Source organism: Nycticebus coucang, chromosome 5, assembly GCF_027406575.1.
Source record: "Nycticebus coucang isolate mNycCou1 chromosome 5, mNycCou1.pri, whole genome shotgun sequence".
NCBI classification, from domain to species: Eukaryota; Metazoa; Chordata; class Mammalia; order Primates; family Lorisidae; genus Nycticebus; species Nycticebus coucang.
Genome location: NC_069784.1, coordinates 20,627,193 through 20,643,238, shown reverse-complemented (window position 1 = coordinate 20,643,238; position 16,046 = coordinate 20,627,193). Strand labels below are relative to the sequence as shown.

At 40.9% G+C, this 16,046-nt stretch overlaps 1 protein-coding gene across 11 annotated transcripts in view; it reads right to left on the bottom strand.

The window, feature by feature from the left end:
- Nucleotides 1-339: 339 nt before the first annotated feature.
- Nucleotides 340-16,046, bottom strand: part of LRRC8B (leucine rich repeat containing 8 VRAC subunit B) — a 70,005-nt gene continuing 54,298 nt past the window's right edge. For 7 of the 11 annotated variants that reach the window (XM_053591155.1, XM_053591158.1, XM_053591154.1 and 4 more), the window contains 2 exons: nucleotides 13,124-15,288; nucleotides 343-6,182 (listed from right to left, as the gene is read on the bottom strand). In XM_053591155.1, coding sequence (XP_053447130.1) covers nucleotides 5,910-6,182; nucleotides 13,124-15,262 — 2,412 coding nt within the window. In that variant the 5' untranslated portion in view covers nucleotides 15,263-15,288 and the 3' untranslated portion in view covers nucleotides 343-5,909. Of the gene's footprint in view, nucleotides 6,183-13,123; nucleotides 15,289-16,046 lie in introns of all 11 variants that reach the window. The other 4 variants (XR_008380120.1, XR_008380118.1, XR_008380117.1 and 1 more) reach the window with 4 other exon arrangements.

Sequence of the window (16,046 nt, the reverse complement as noted above, 5' to 3'; positions counted from 1 at the left end):
ATGGGGGAGGGAGGGAGAGGCGAGCAGGTGTGTGAATATCTGTCCCAGAATAGTTCCAAGGAGAAACACTTTTGGATAGTTTGGCCTGTTTTGAGCGACTTGTACCCCCACCGGTTTGTTCTAGAATCAGTCCAGCTCTTTTCAGGCACTTGCTATTTTGTAACCATGGAAGCACGTTTTGAAAACTCATACTACCATTATGAGATTCACATGTAAATCTAAAATCTATCATTTGGTGAATAACATATAAACAGCACAGGAAACATGGGAAGAGGAAAGGAATCGCTTCTGGATCCTGGGCTTTGATAGATGGACATAGGTAAAATTTTTTGAAAAGTCAACTTCTTCCAGCATTTAATATTTTTATTTGCCATTTATTATAAAAATTGAATCTTTATTTTACACAAAGGTTACTTTAAAAACAGTAAAGTTTACTAAAAGCTACTGAATCTGAGGCAAAGGGATTTACCACCAAAAATGCAGATTTACATGGTAAACCTGAGGGCCCAAAACATAAAATTTTAAAATAATTCATTACCAGAAGCAGAAAATAATTGTATAGGTTTCCAAGTATGTGACAAAGATAAAATAACAAATGCTGGCCTTCACTGCGAACTAAAAAAGAAGAATATGTCTCCACGTAAGACTGGCCCATTATTTCACTGACAGTGAAATATTTAAAGAATTCTAAAAATCTTGTAAACGTTAATATTAGGCTTATACATGACATATATATGCACAAACACATCCACTCTAACTCTACACCCCTTTTATTTTTAAATTGCACCATCTCTGTTAGAGATAACGTATAACATGCAAAAGGCATTCATTTTATTTTTCTCAACAGTAGTATATTATACAAGTCAAATGCAAAGTTAAATATGGAGTTAAGTTCAATTGAAAGCCATTTCAACTCAGTACTTTGGCTCATATATTCTATAATAATGCTTTAGTGCTGACAAAATCCAAAGAGAATGTAGTCCATTATCAAAGGTACTTTGTAGATAGCTCCCAGTGGATTCAGAATTGATGGACAAGAGACAATTAAATAGGAATGCACTGTTTCCCCTGCCTCAACTTTTCACATCCAACTGGAGATAATAATTATATCCAGGCCGAAAGCACTTTACAACAAAGATATTTGCACCAGATTGTTCACTGAAGCTCAATTCATAATCGCCAAGTCATGGAAGAAGCCCAAGGGCCCATCGACCCATGAATGGGTTAATAAATTGTGGTATATGTACACCATGGAATATTATGCAGCCTTAGAAAAAGATGTAGACTTTACCTCTTTATGTTTACATGGATGGAGCTGGAACATATTCTTCTTAGTAAAGTATCTCAATAATGTTAGAAAAAGTATCCAACGTACTCAGTATTATTATAAAACCAATTTATAATCACTCACACTTTCATAAGAAAGATAAATCACAACTATAGCCCAAGATGAAGAGGGCAGAGGAGGGGACGGGAGGGGAGGGGGGAGATTCGATGGAAGGAGGGTAAAGGGAGGACCATTCCTATGGTTGATATTGCAAAGGTGCATGTCAAATCTATTAAGTATAGAGTATAAATGTCTTAACACAATAAGTAAATGAGGTGAAGGCTATATTAACTAGTTTGATGTAAGCATTCCTAATTGTATATAAATCAGCACATTGTACTCCATAAAGGCATCAATGTATACATGCATACATGATCTATGTGTTTATGACTTAATAAAAAAAAAATTATATCCAGGTCATTTTGGAACGATTATTAGTTCATATCATTTCATATATATAATATCTTCATAATATAACCCAGGATGCAAAATAACTCCTCCCCTCTCCTACCAGTCTTTCTCATTTCCAGAAAGGAAGAAACACAGATTCTAATGCAATTGTACACTTGATGAAAACAAAGTGGACCTACAGTTATATTCTCATACTTTTGGTGGAGATGAGGGATCACAGGATAGGTCTAAATACTGCAGGGATGGGTGAAGGTGAACTACTGGGTTGGTCATAATTACGGGCACTGGCTTCCCCCCAAATACATACATGCTCAGGTATCACTGCAAATCCTTTAGCACAAGCATGTTGTTACTATACAAGTGCTGGTCAATTTTACAGGGTAGGTGAGTGGAGAAGGAAAACAAAATACCTTATGTGGATAGGATGACGCCATGCGAATGGAAAGATGGAAAGGATATTTTATTGAAAACACAAGAAAATAATGTTAAGTCCACAGAATGATTGGTTATTTTAATGGTTTCTGAGCCCATCAACATAATCCAATATTTTAATTAAACACAAAATTTGAATCGTGAAACACCTGAAAAACAGAAAAAAATTCACTATTAAGTAACAATATTATGCAAACAAAACACTGCAGCGCACCCCAGCACACCCACTGGAGCGAGGGCATCGCACTGAGATCCTGAGGACCTCCACTTACCCTGTTGAACACAAACGTTTGTTAAGTGACAGTGAAAGATGGAGACATACGGGGGTAGAAATTAAGACTGAGGGTAAAGAATGACAGCACAGTCCCTACATGCCACGTGGACGTACCCTGATTTAGGTTAGGGAAAGAACATGACACTTTTATAGGAATGCTCAGAAACAGGTTTTCAAACCAATGTTAAGCATTTGGTTTTCTTTTAAATGTCATAACTAAGGGAATAGACTACCCCATGATTATAAATAATGAATACAAAAAATCATTATCCCTGTATTAACCTATAACCTCTTGTAATTTTGAAAAATACACAAACCATAAAAAATGAATCCATTAACTATTTGCATAGATGAGTACTGGTACATGTCTGTGTGTGTGTGTGCACATCTGTGTGTGGTGGTACATGTCTGTGTGTGTGTACATCTGTGTGTGGGGGTACATGTCTGTGTGTGTGTGTACATCTGTGTGTGGGGGTACATGTCTGTGTGTGTACATCTGTGTTGTGTGGGTACATTTCTGTGGGGGGGTACATCTGTGTGTGGGGGTACGTCTGTGTGTGTGTACATCTGTGTGTGTGGGTACATGTCTGTGTGTGTACATGTGTGTGGTGGTACATGTCTGTGTGTGTGTGTACATCTGTGTGTGTGTGTGTACATCTGTGTGTGGGGGTATACGTCTGTGTGTGTGTGTGTACATCTGTGTGTGGGGGTACATGTCTGTGTGTGTGTGTACATCTGTGTGTGGGGGTACATGTCTGTGTATGTGTACATCTGTGTGTGGGGGAACCCATGCCATTGCCAGCATAAGCCATAAACTTTGCTTTGAATAAGCTCCATATTTATTTTTTGGAAAATGTACAGACATTCTTGAAAACCAAATGCCAACCAACATCTCATAATGATAATTTTACAAACATTATTTTCATTTAAATGAGTATTACCGCACCAACTGCAGTAAAGATGGCATTGACACCGCATTTAGTATGTCAAGTGGGATCTCATTGTTCCTCGTGTCAGCACTATCTTGTGTCAAAAGCTACATAAACACCGTGTAAAAGATTTAAATGAAAAAATTTTAAAACGATGGTATCAAGAGCAATATAATTTGTACCAGTAATTATGCCTTAGTGTGTAGAAAGCGGCTGGCAATATTCATTGTTAATCCTGCTAGTAAATTGCCCCTAGAAATGTACATAGGTGATAAGCAAAATTTAGCCAATGATTTTGCAATTGAACTGAATCGGTGACTAGGCATGGGAAAGGTCTAGTTTGTCAGGTGAATGGTAGCAAACCTGAATTTTGTTTGGTAAATTCTTCCTATAATAGAGGGTAGGATTTTTCATATAAATTCTGCCTAATTATGTGGACAAAAATACTCAAACACCTCTCCATGTATCATATTCTTGTCCAAAACTTAATCCTATAAAATATGCCAATTCTACTGTGAAAAACTAAAATAACCATCAGCTTACATTAAACAAAATGAAAGTGATGAAAAACCATGGATATAATCAGAATCTATTTTCTGAAGTCCTAGAAGAAAATGTCATCAGTTATGCCTGGTTCCCTGAGAACTTTAATTTTCTGTCTAAAAGGCTAGTTTTGGTAAGAAGTATATTTTTACACCATTTCTTTCCCATTCAGAATAAATAATACTTCGTTAGGTAGCTTTTGGTGTTCCAAATTCGTTATAGCCATATTCTTTATTTAAATTTCATTTGATATGAAATGAATATTATGGCTAATATTATTCAAATTTCATTTGATGTGAATAGTTCTTTTTTCTGAACTTCAGGCCAGGGGTGGTAGTCAGTGAGGGAAGTCACATCTGTTATACTTTAAAGGTTCATTTTCATTTTTCTAGAACAAAGCAAGAAAAAACATACACCATACACTGCAATTCCATACACACAGCACTCTTTACCCATAGTGTTTTCCAGTTTTGTATAGGTACAGTTAATAGATTTCTTCCTAATTACACCCAAAATGAGGAGGTGGCATCATAATGCCTAGACCCATTAGAGAAAAACATACTGAAAGTGTACACTTCCCCAAAATGAATCAATTTCATTCACTTAACAATATGCGTGATAGTATTAAATAAAAGGCCAAACACAAAGCTCTTTATAAAAAGAAACAAATACATATTCCAGAAAGTTAGATAAAGGCATGATATGAATTTCAATTAAATAGATCTATTTCTCTCTGTGAGCGCTGAGAACTCAAGACACAGAATAGAGGCTGAGGGTTCTGCATTATAATTCATAGCTAGAGATTATGCAGATGGGGAAAAAAGGAGTTTGCTTTAACGCTTACTAAATTTCTACAAAGTATTTTAAAATCAATTTAAAAACCAAACCTGTACCTCTCCCCTCCATCACAGTTTTTGTAAGTAATGAAGAACTTTACCCGTACGATTGCACAGCGGCTAGGCAAGAGAGAGGTCGATGACTTGGCTAACCCTCTCACAAGGAAACCCCCAAATACTTGAGGGCGTGAAGCACAAGGTTTTTGTTATCCAAAAGTAATTAGCTGCAGAGTATAAAAACATTTTGGAGCAGAATGCACATAAATATGAGGATCATAAATAATCAAAACCAAGTACACTGACAGGAAGTTCTTAAAGAAATGTGCACGTTCCATGGACCTCACAAAAAATCATTCTCCACAGATGTGGAATCCAAGATTATGCCACAGAAAATATTTATATGTTTTACACTAAAATATAAAAATTCTAATTAAAGAAAAGGCTCTGATGGTAGACGAGAAGATATTTTAGAGAATACATTAATTTTCAGGATGCCCCTAACACATCTCAAGCATCCTCTGCTCCAGTTCTAGGCAAACACCAAGGGCAGACAGACATGTTCTCAGGGTTCATCACTGGAAAGAGGAAGCCCAATTAGGAAAAACTCAAGCAAGCTGGGAAAGGAAGTAAAAATTAGGCCGAATAGGACTTCTGCCAAGCACAATACACCCTGTTTAAAACAATTTAAGAACATAAGTCAAAGACAGCGGTTAAGTACAAGAAAATTTATATTGATGAGTTTATGGTCTTGGTGATAAATATCAAAAAAACAGGAAGTCAGTTAAAATGAGTGTGCAAATAATGGACCCTGGGGGAGGAAGAGGAGAAAATAGAAACACAGTCTTCAAGGTAAAAACTGCAAGGTAGGATTTCAGTATTTGCATAACCCCTTTTCCACCCTCAGTGTGGAACAACATCTTACAACATCTCAATAAGTTAAAGACCAATGATGCACAAAAGTCAGGTTAGTGACAACATTCTTTACCTGTTTGAATTTAGGGCTAGACAGGGAGTTGCTTAATAAGACATTTCGTTATAGTTCATCATTATCAGCACTCATTTCTCATCTCTGTAACTTAGAAAAATTCACTTCTCATTTAAAGCCCTGGAACATCCTTTTAAAGATGATTTTCAGACATGGTTCTCTTCTCCTTCGGTCAACATTTGTCTAAGCACGTCTGCAAACGTTCTGTTACAGGGTTTGGAAGAGTATTGAGCAAATTCTCCTCAACGATCAGACAGCTTCGTTTTAGGGACTGACAACCTTCTAGTTCAAGAGGAAGTGCTTCCAGGTAATTACCAACGAGCTCCAGATAGGTAAGGTTCAACAGCTCACCCACGAGAGGAGACAAATTCATCAAGCTATTTTTCCCCAAAAGTAAACACTGCAGCTTTTTGCACTGAAACAGCCCATCTGGCAACACCTCGATCTGGAAAGAGGAAGAAGAAGCCAGGAATACATTACTTATTTATACTGCTAGTCACATTTTTCCAAAAACATTTCTGGAGGTTTGTAGGGATACAATGACGATAAATTGCAAGTAGTTGAAAAAGATAAAGGAAAAACTATGATAGAAGTATCTCAAGGAGTCAGACCTGAGGCCACCCTGAACACCCAGGGCTACACAAGGACAACACATTTGGCTTGATAGGCTCTAACATGCAATTAATTCTTTTTTTTTTTTTTTTTTGAGATAGTCTCACTATGTTGTTCCCGGTAGAGTACCGTGGCATCACAGCTCACAGCAACCTCCAACTCTTGGGCTTAAGCAATTCTCTTGCCTCAGCCTCCCAAGTAGCTGGGACTACAGGCACTCACCACAATGCCCAGCTGTTTTTTGGTTGTAGTTGTCATTGTTGTTTGGCAGGCCTAGGCTGGATTCGAACCCGCCAGCTCTGGTGTATATGGCTGGCGCCCTAGCCGTTTGTGCAGAGCCGATGCAATTAATTCTTAAAGAAAACATACTTAACATACTCATTGTCCCTAAGATTAAAAAAAAAAAAAAGCAGTAATTTAGGAGAACCATCATTATTCTTGAGTTCTGGATCAGAAATAAATTACTCTCAAGAGTTCTCATAAAGAGTTTATTCTGTACTGTAATGAACAACATCTTTAAAAATACCCTGAGAATAGTCACAAGGCTATTATACTGTTTCTCGGGACTGAAAACATTATCCTGTTTTAAAAAAAAAGTCTACCAAAGCAGAGACAGAAAGCTATGATCATACACACAGGTACATTTCCTGCTCTGCACATGAGTACACCTGAGTACTGACCCTGCTTTCTGCTTTCTGGTATGGTTTCAGTTAAATCATTCATGTAACAGATAATTTTAAATCAGATAAATATACTGCAAATTAGGATAATTTCTAAAGCTACTTAACTCAACCGTATCCCTATATGGTGGAGAGGTTGCACGTGACTTCCTAGGCAAGCCGCAGAGCATGTATGAAACAGGGTGTATGGGGGAAGAGTCCTCCAGAGAGGCTGAGCACACACAAGTCGCTTCAACTCATCCCTCCACTGAAGGATAAGTTTGGGCCAAACACAGTTGGATTCCACACACCCCACCCTGTCGCACTCTACATAGTGGGGACAGGAGGCATCTATCAAACTATACAACAACACAGGCTCCCTAGTTCAGGAAGCAGCTTTGTTAGAAACAGAGATGAAAGGAACACTCACAGGCTCAGCCTACATCCCTAATGGGAACTGAGCTTCCAGGGCCATCCAGAAATGTCTTTCCTCAAAATGATAAGTACTCTTTATATAAACTAAAAAAGGACCAAACTGGCTCGGCACTTGTAGCTTAGCAGCTAAAGTGCCAGCCAATACACCTGAGCTGGCGGGTTGGAATCCACTCCGGGCCCGCCAAACAATGACAACTACAACCAAAAAATAGCCGGGCATTGTGGCAGGCGCTTGTAGTCCCAGCTACTTGGGAGGCTGAGGCAAGAGAATTGCTTAAACCAAAGAATTGGAGGTTGCTGTGAGCTGTGATGTCACAGCCCTCTACCCAGGGTGACAGCTTGAGACTCTGTCTCAAGGAAAAAAAAAAGTGACCAAACTGTATTTAAAAATGCTCGTGATGTTGGAAACTGCTCTCTCCTACGTCACCCCCTCCACCTGCATTCAGTGAAAGTGAATCTATTGGTCACCATGGCTAAGAGCAATATAGATCATCACTGCTTGCCATAATACTAGGTATACCAAAGGAAAAATGCCTACCCTTTAATTTCATCCATTCTGAGAGCAGCTGCAAATCCTTACATATGTAGACTTCCATACAGGGTGGACGCAGAGTTTGCGTGCAGTTTAAAATCATTTAATATAGTAAATTGCACACGAACTTTATGTCCAGAGGTACAAGAGAGAAGAAATGCAGCCCCTCTCCAAAGCAGCCCTTCTGCTCCGAGACATCTACAGCTCAGAGGCAGGTCAGTGGCGGCCAGGGTGAGGGAAGGTCAGTCCTGGCCGTGTGTTCAGTGTTGAGAGGGCCTGTTGGTGATGTCAGCAGCAAACTGGCTGTAAATGCAGCAGGCTGGGTCATTTGTGTTCAGAGAACATGTGCTGAGTGCCTCCTGATGGGCCAGGCTCCGTGCTAGGTGCTGGGGATAAAGTGCGGAGTGAAATAGATGGCCTTCCAGAAGTTCAGTCTACTGCAGGCTACGGTGACTATCTCAGCCTTGGAACTGTTGACACTTTGGGTGAGAAAACTGTGTGTTGTAGGATAGTCAGTACCATCCTTGGCCTCTACCGCCAGCTGCCAGTGCCCCACTCCTCTTCCCAGTTGTGACAGCCAAAATAGGCTCTAGACAAATGTCCCACAGGGCAAAATCACTCTCAGTTAAGAAGCACTGGTCTAATGGCAGTGAGAAATATTAAACATTTACAGAATTATGTCTGTAATGGGTACTACAAAGAAGAGCCCCTGGCCTGCGCTGCACCAGGGAATCTCACATCCCCTTCTTTCTTTGATGTCACATTCATAGCTCACTCATCTGCCTTGCTACACTGGACCAACTTTCTACCGGGAAATTACCCTGAAGACCTGGCCCTCACTCTCCTATCTGACCCTCAGCACTACTGGGTTCCCACCCGTTCTCTCTTAAATCTTGAAATTTGTGATGTTAGTGAACTTTTCAGCCCCCACGAGAGAAAAGAGATTTCCCAAGTCAATGGGAGTGAGTCTCTGGGGTAGCCCTCATCCCTCTGCTGTGAGAGTGAGACAAGGGCCGCAGCTGGCAGTAACCCCTCCCAGGTGCCAGCTGTCCATTTCAGGGCCTTTCTCCCCGCGTCAAGGCCCAGCCAAGGGATAGGACCATCCTTCACCTACTACAATTCCTTTTTCCTAAAGGAGCCTGGGGATCTTTGTCAGAGATGCAAGACTTCCCTTCAACTCAACAATTTGTTCCTAAAAAATCTACTTATAACTTTAAAAATAGTTTCCCTTGAAGTTTACAAGAATACCAAGCACATTTTCCTTGGGTGGACAAATTTTATAAAAATGGTAGCTAACATTTATTTATAACTGATTCATTTAGAGTACCCTTTCTTAGACTGCAAGAAATATGAATCAGAGAGCAAAAAAACTACCTCAGTTGACCACTGATTTCTTCTCAAAAACCAATGGAAAAGTTTACAGACTATTAGGGACATGATAAACTTCATAAACAGAATGGTTTTATAGAATTACCTATAATATATACACACGTGTATAAAACGAGCTACATAATAAAATACAAAATAGACTAAAAGAAAAATCTATTGGCTACATAATCACTATATCCTAGAACTCTCTGCAACCATTTCTTTTGTTTGTTTTTTAAGACAGAGTTTCACTATTTCGCCCTCAGTAGAGTGCTGTAGTGTCACAGCTCACAGCAACTTCAAACTCTTGCTCTTAAGCGATTCTTTTGCCTCAGCCTCCTGAGTAGCTGGGACTATAGGCACCTGCTACAACGCCGGGCTAATTTTTGGTTGCAGTTGTCATTGTTGTTTAGCAGGCCCAGGCTGGGCTCAAACTTGCCAGCTCTGGTGTAGGGGGCCAGCACCCTACTCACTGAGCTACAGGTGCCAAGCCTACAATCAAATGTTTTTAGCAAAATCAATTAGAGCCTCTAGGAACAGAATGGTTTGCTTTCATATCTATGGCTGACACTGATAAGTTAATACCCAGGGGCTGGGACCTTCAGAATCCATCCCAATGTCAGATTTCCTCTTTGTTTCTGACCGATGACACACGCTACTTCAGGACATGCTAACTAAACGCATGAAGCCCAACCATTTCACAAGAAACAAAGCTAAATATTTCCATTTTTAGGTAGTGATGCCAAAAACAACAACAAGCACTGTCACATAAATGATATTCAGAAGGGATTTCTACATTATTCACTTTCTGGCTACAAGTGTCTGAGTTAATAAAAGAAATAAGTGGGGCCAGGCATAGTGGCTCAGACCTATAATCCTAGCACTCTGGGAAGCAGAAGCAGGTAGATCACCTGAGCTCAGGAGTTCGAGACCAACTTGAGCAAGCAAGAGACCCCATCTCTACTAAAAATAGAAAAACTAGCCGGGTGTAGTGGTGGGCACCTGTAGTCCCAGCTACTCAAGAGGCTTAGGCAAGAAGATCGCTTGAGCCCAAGAGTTTGAGGTTGCTGTAGCTGTGATGCCATGGAATTCTAGTTCGAGGCAACAAAGTAAGACTCTGTCTCAAAAAAAAAAAAAAAAAAAAAGAAAAAAAAGAAAGAAAAGAAAGAGTAAGAAAACCTAGGTGTAATTGGGGTGGTTTTTAAGATTTGAACAAGCCTAGTAAAATCCTTGCCCACATCTTTTTTTGCTTCCCTACCATTATCATTGCCACCATAATCCAACTCCCTTTTGGCACTGGGATGGAGATGGATCCCGCCTCTTCTCCGCCTTCCACACCTACCAGCGTTTCCCGTGTAAGGTCACTCGGGATGATATATTAGAGAGGTGACAGAAAGGCAGCACAGGAAGAGGCAACATTGGGTCCTATCCTAACCCCATCACCAAGAAGCTTCAGACCTCAGCTGAGCACTCTGAGCCTCGATTTCAGTGTCGGCACAGTAAGAACAGTGGACTAAAGTAGGGGTTGGCAAATTTTTCTCTATAAGACCAAAGAATAAATATTTTAGACCTTTTAGTTTGATGTAAGCACATCAAATTGTCTAAAAAAATCAACACATTGTACCCCGCATATGAGTAAATGTATTCATGATCTATGTGTATATGACTTAATAATAATAAAAAATAATAGAAATCTGAGAAAAAAAATTTTAGGCCTTGTAGGCCAAGAGGAAAAACTGAAAATATTATGTACATAACAAAAGAGAAAAAAATTCTACATATTTTTACATGATGAATTTCAAAATATAAGGATGAGTATAATTTTTTTGTTTCATTTGGCCCATTAATGAAGAGAATGGAATTTATTCAGAGACACTGAAATTTGAATTCCATATAATTTTAATGTGTCACAAAATATTCTTTTGATTCCACACACACACACACACACACCCCAACCATTTAACAGTGTAAAAAGCATTCTTAGTTTGGGCCACATAAAAAGAGGGTGTAGGTGGACTTGAGCCCCAGGCTGTAGTGTGCTGACCTCTGGACTAGATGACTCAGTGTTCCTTTCAGATATAAGAGTCTTTGTCTCTGTTTTTTATCCCTATTCCTACTTCTAAATCATAACTGATGACCTTTCTGTGGGGTTTTGTATCTTGGCTGTCCCCTCCTAACCCTTCTATGTACTACAGTCAGAGCGTCCTATGAAGGTACCAGTTTAAAGTAACTAACACTTCAAGCTGAAGTCTCATCCTAGTCCTTGTCCAATGAATCAAGCGACTAGGAGACTCCCATGCGCTCCTTCTAGTCCACCTTGCTAAATGCTACCATCTCCTATTACATCTGCAATGCTCTGGGTGTGACCACTGTCCTTTTACACTTCCCTAATCTGGTGTCCTTAGGGTGTGTTTCATGGGACACAAGGTATCTTGCTAAAACACATTTGGCAAATATCATATCTCCTTCTTAGAGAAGCACAATGCTTATTCATATGCATCAAAATTATGATCAAAAGAAACATTTACTTGTTTTCTTTTCTTTTTTTTTTTTTTTTTTTTGTGGTTTTTGGCCGGGGCTGGGTTTGAACCCGCCACCTCCAGCATATGGGACCGGCGCCCTACTCCTTGAGCCACAGGCGCCGCCCCATTTACTTGTTTTCTAAGACAACACATTATTATCCTTTGGAAGAAACTCTGAGGTGCCCTGTCAGTGAATGTCTGTCACTCGGGGGACTGTCCCACTTTCTCACATCTAGAGAATTCCCCTCCTTCCCTCCTTATGACTCTTGGTGGGTAGCAGAGCTCACTTCTCCCTAGAGCAGTGTTTTTCAACCTTTTTTTTTTTTATCTCCCAGCACACTTGAACAGATAGTTAAATTCTACGGTGCATTTAAATTATGTTGATAAAAAAAAAAAAAGAGTAAAGAAAGGATATACCTGTGCTTTGAACTTCTTTAAAAAATAATTTAATTATGATCTTTAAAAATTGTCACAGCAGCCTTGATTTCAAACAGTTCTACCCTCTTATTTTCGTATGGATATTTACTCTCACCATCTTTCCTTTAAAACAGCATATTTTCCTCCCTTTTTCCTCCTTCACATTTTAACCTAGGAAACTACTCAGTTATTTTGTTTTTTCATGTTTCTGCAAAGTTAAGTTTTCCTTAACTTGGCTTGACTATTGCAAATTATGGTTCGTTTTTAAACATGGATGCTGGAAAAAGCCTCTAAGACGCCCTGCTGCTGCATTATAGAGGCAGGCCTTTCATTTTGAATTGTTTCTAGATACGCATGCAGATTTCAAGTCTTTTTTTATTGTATCACAAAAGAATTTATGAATAATTCATAATCACAGCATTTTGAAATAAAAAGTTCTTGTATTATAACAGATTTGGAAAGCTGAAAAGCTCATCAAACTTTTAAAGTACCTAACACCGTTCTAAAACAAAAAGTAATCTCTACCATTAACTAACGAGTTTAAAATACTTTGTGATGTTTATGTAGAAAATGGAGAAAGAGAATGAAGAGTTTGTTAAGCAACTATTATGTACCAGGCACTGTGCCAAATGCTTATATATTTTTTCATAAAATCTCCATGACAACTTGCAAGTTGCATTATCCCCCAATGCTCAGTGTTTTGTTAATTCTTCCAAGATCACATGGGATTGGGCTTGGCTCAGAGAACGGCATCACTCAAAGTCCATTTTCTCTCCCTACATTCCACACTACAAGCACAGCAGATACTCAAAAGACCAGGGGAATAAAGGGATTTACTTACATTGTTGTTGGTCACAGCAAAGTACTGCAAATTACTCAGATACTGGATTTCTTCTGGAATGAAGGTCAGGTGGTTATAGCTTAGATCCAAATAATGAAGTTTGGTGCATAGGAAAAGCTGCAAGGGCAGATTCTCTATATTATTATGGTCCAAAGAGAGCTGCTCTAGGTTGGATAATGCCCCGATCTGTGCAGGAATATAAGCGATGTTATTGTGCCATAACTTCAAGCAGGACAGGTTCTGAAGATGCTGAAAACTAATGATCTCTTCCACGGTTTTAAGGTTATTTTCTTTTAGGTCTAACTCATGCAGATTGTTCAGGCTGAAAATGGAGTGTGGAATGCGCTCCAGGTCACAGCTGATCAGTTCTAGGCTCTTCAGATTGACCATCTTTTTCAAGTTGTTCAACACAACGAGTTTGCTTCCCTCGTTATCAAGGGACAGCTTCTGCAGGGAAGGCAAGAGGTCTGTGACGACCTGTGGGATGCGGGACAGGCTGCTCTTCAAGTAGAGGGTCCTCAGATTTTTCAAGTCCTGAAACCCCTCCAGCTGCATGGTGCCCAGCTGCTCAGGGAGGACACAGCCTGACAGATAAAGTTCCTTGAGGTTCTTCAGGTGAAATACCCAGCGTGGGATTTTTCCCATTTCAGTAAATTTCAGGCGGAGGATCTTCAGATTCTCCTCTAGGAAGGCCAGTGCGGGATGGTCGACCACCAAGGACGAGTGGTACACGCGGAGCTCCTTGAGGTTGACCAGCTGCGAGACGGCAGCGGGCAGCTTCACCTCCGGGATGAGCTCTAGGCTCAGCACTTCCATTTCCGTTAACTCAAACACATTGTCGGGAAGCCCGTTGAGCATGAAAAGATGCAGTTCTATCTTGTCCTGGGCATTTTTCACCAGCTTACTTTTCAGTTTCTCAACTGTCCATTCGTTGTTGAGGTTGATCTGTTTCAGTTTATTCTCGCTGACCTCCGACAGGAATATGGAGAAACGTTTGGAGTAAAGGGGGTCATACTGATCGGCCAGATGAAGGATAAAGGCAAAGTCATTCTTGACGTCAGGGATGTCACTGTAATTGCTTTTTTCTCTTAACGCCTCAAAGGAATATTGCTTCAGGGAACTCCTCAGCATCCACCACAAGCTGTAGGAGGAGGTGAGACCGTAGAGTATAACCAAAATGACATAAAATGAAGCCAGGACCTTAAAGATTTCTGCCAAAGAGTAGACACACTGGTAGCGCTTATAGCCTGTGAAAGCCTGAACGTCAATGGAACAGTCGATTTCAAGACTGATGTAGGTTAAAAAATAGGGGACATAAGTTATGATGAGGGCAAACAAAATGACTTTTACGATTATCTGCTTCAGATACACCCGATAAATGATGTCCTTCTGTTCTACGTGCATACGGAATCTCTTCACCTTTTCAAAGATGGCTTTGGCCTGTTCTCCCTCCTTCTTGTCTAGGACACTGGAAGTTGGGCTTTCTATGCCAGCTGACTCCAAGCCTGGCTGCGGGTAGGGCAGTGACTGCTTGCTGGAATCAACGTCAGCTGAACACCCTGAGGATGAAAGCAAAATCTTGGACTTGGAGAGTTTCATGGGCCTCACTGACTGCTCGGCCACTGTTTCCGACAGGGCGCGCGTGGTCCACGGAGAATCGAAGCACTTGTGAAGGATGGCCACAAAATGCTCAAGCCTGGAACTGGTACTGGGGTAGTGAAGCCAAAAGTTGCTGCAGGCTGCAAAGATGAGCGTGTGCAAGAGCACCAGGTAGGGGAAAAACTTTGCAAACCAGTGGAGCTGTTTCTCGTAACAGACGGCATCGATGTAGGAGTACTGCTGTCGGTGGAGGTCATTCTGGATCCGAAGGGGGAGTGGGAATGGGGCCTCGGGGTTCGAGGAGGCATTTGCACTGGCTTTCAGGATGTCCCAAGGCACAGCACAGTGATTGTCAAACTCCACTTTGCACGGAAGACAGCACAGAACCCTGCTCTGTGTCAGCTGGAGAGCTCCGGCCAGCACGGCCACCAGCAGCATGATCAGGGTGATATAATACCAGAAGACGTCCCACCAGGGTTTTAAGATGTGGTAAGATGCCTGGGTGTCTGCTAAACATTTTAGCTCTGTTAGTGTAATCATGACTTCCCCTTGTAGGAGGACAGAACCTGGAAGAGGCAAATAGAAGACACGCTATTGAAGGAAGTGCTCAGATAAGCACCAACTCTACTGCTGTTCGAATGCACCCTTCCCAAGTAGGAGCCAACCCAGGGGCAAAACCAGAGGCAGGGCTGATCAAGGGCACGTAAGTCATCACGGGCCATGTCAGCCTGGCACTGTGAAGTCTCTAGAGGGGGCCACTTGGTGATAGCCTGACTGGATGTGTAAAGAAATGTGCTGTTGAGGCAATTATCTAGTGACCTCCTGGATCCCAACTCCAGGCTGGGCTATTAAAAACCAGGAACCTAGCCTGGCTGCGGTGGCTCAGGTGGCTCATGTCGGTAATCCCAGCACTCTGGGAGGCCGAGGTGGGTGGATCACCTGAGTTCAAGAGTTTAAGACCAACCTGAGCAAGAGCAAGACCCTGTCTCTACTACAAAAAAAAAAAAAAAGAGAGAGAGAGAGAGAAATACAAAAACTAGCTGGGCATTGTTGTGGGCACCTGTAATCCCAGCTACTCGAGAGAGGCTAAGGCAGGAAGATAGCTTGAGCGCAAGAGTTTGAGGTTGCTGTTAGCTGTGATGCCACGGCACTCTACCGAGGGCAACTGTGAGACTCTGTCTCAAAACAACAGCAGCAGCAACAAAATAGGAATAATTTTTTTTTAACTGGCATTGGAAAAGCTTTTTCTGATTTCAACAGCTGCATTTATGCTTTCCAAAATGTCTGAATAAGCTCCTTTCCTGCCTAGACCCACACCTGCAGC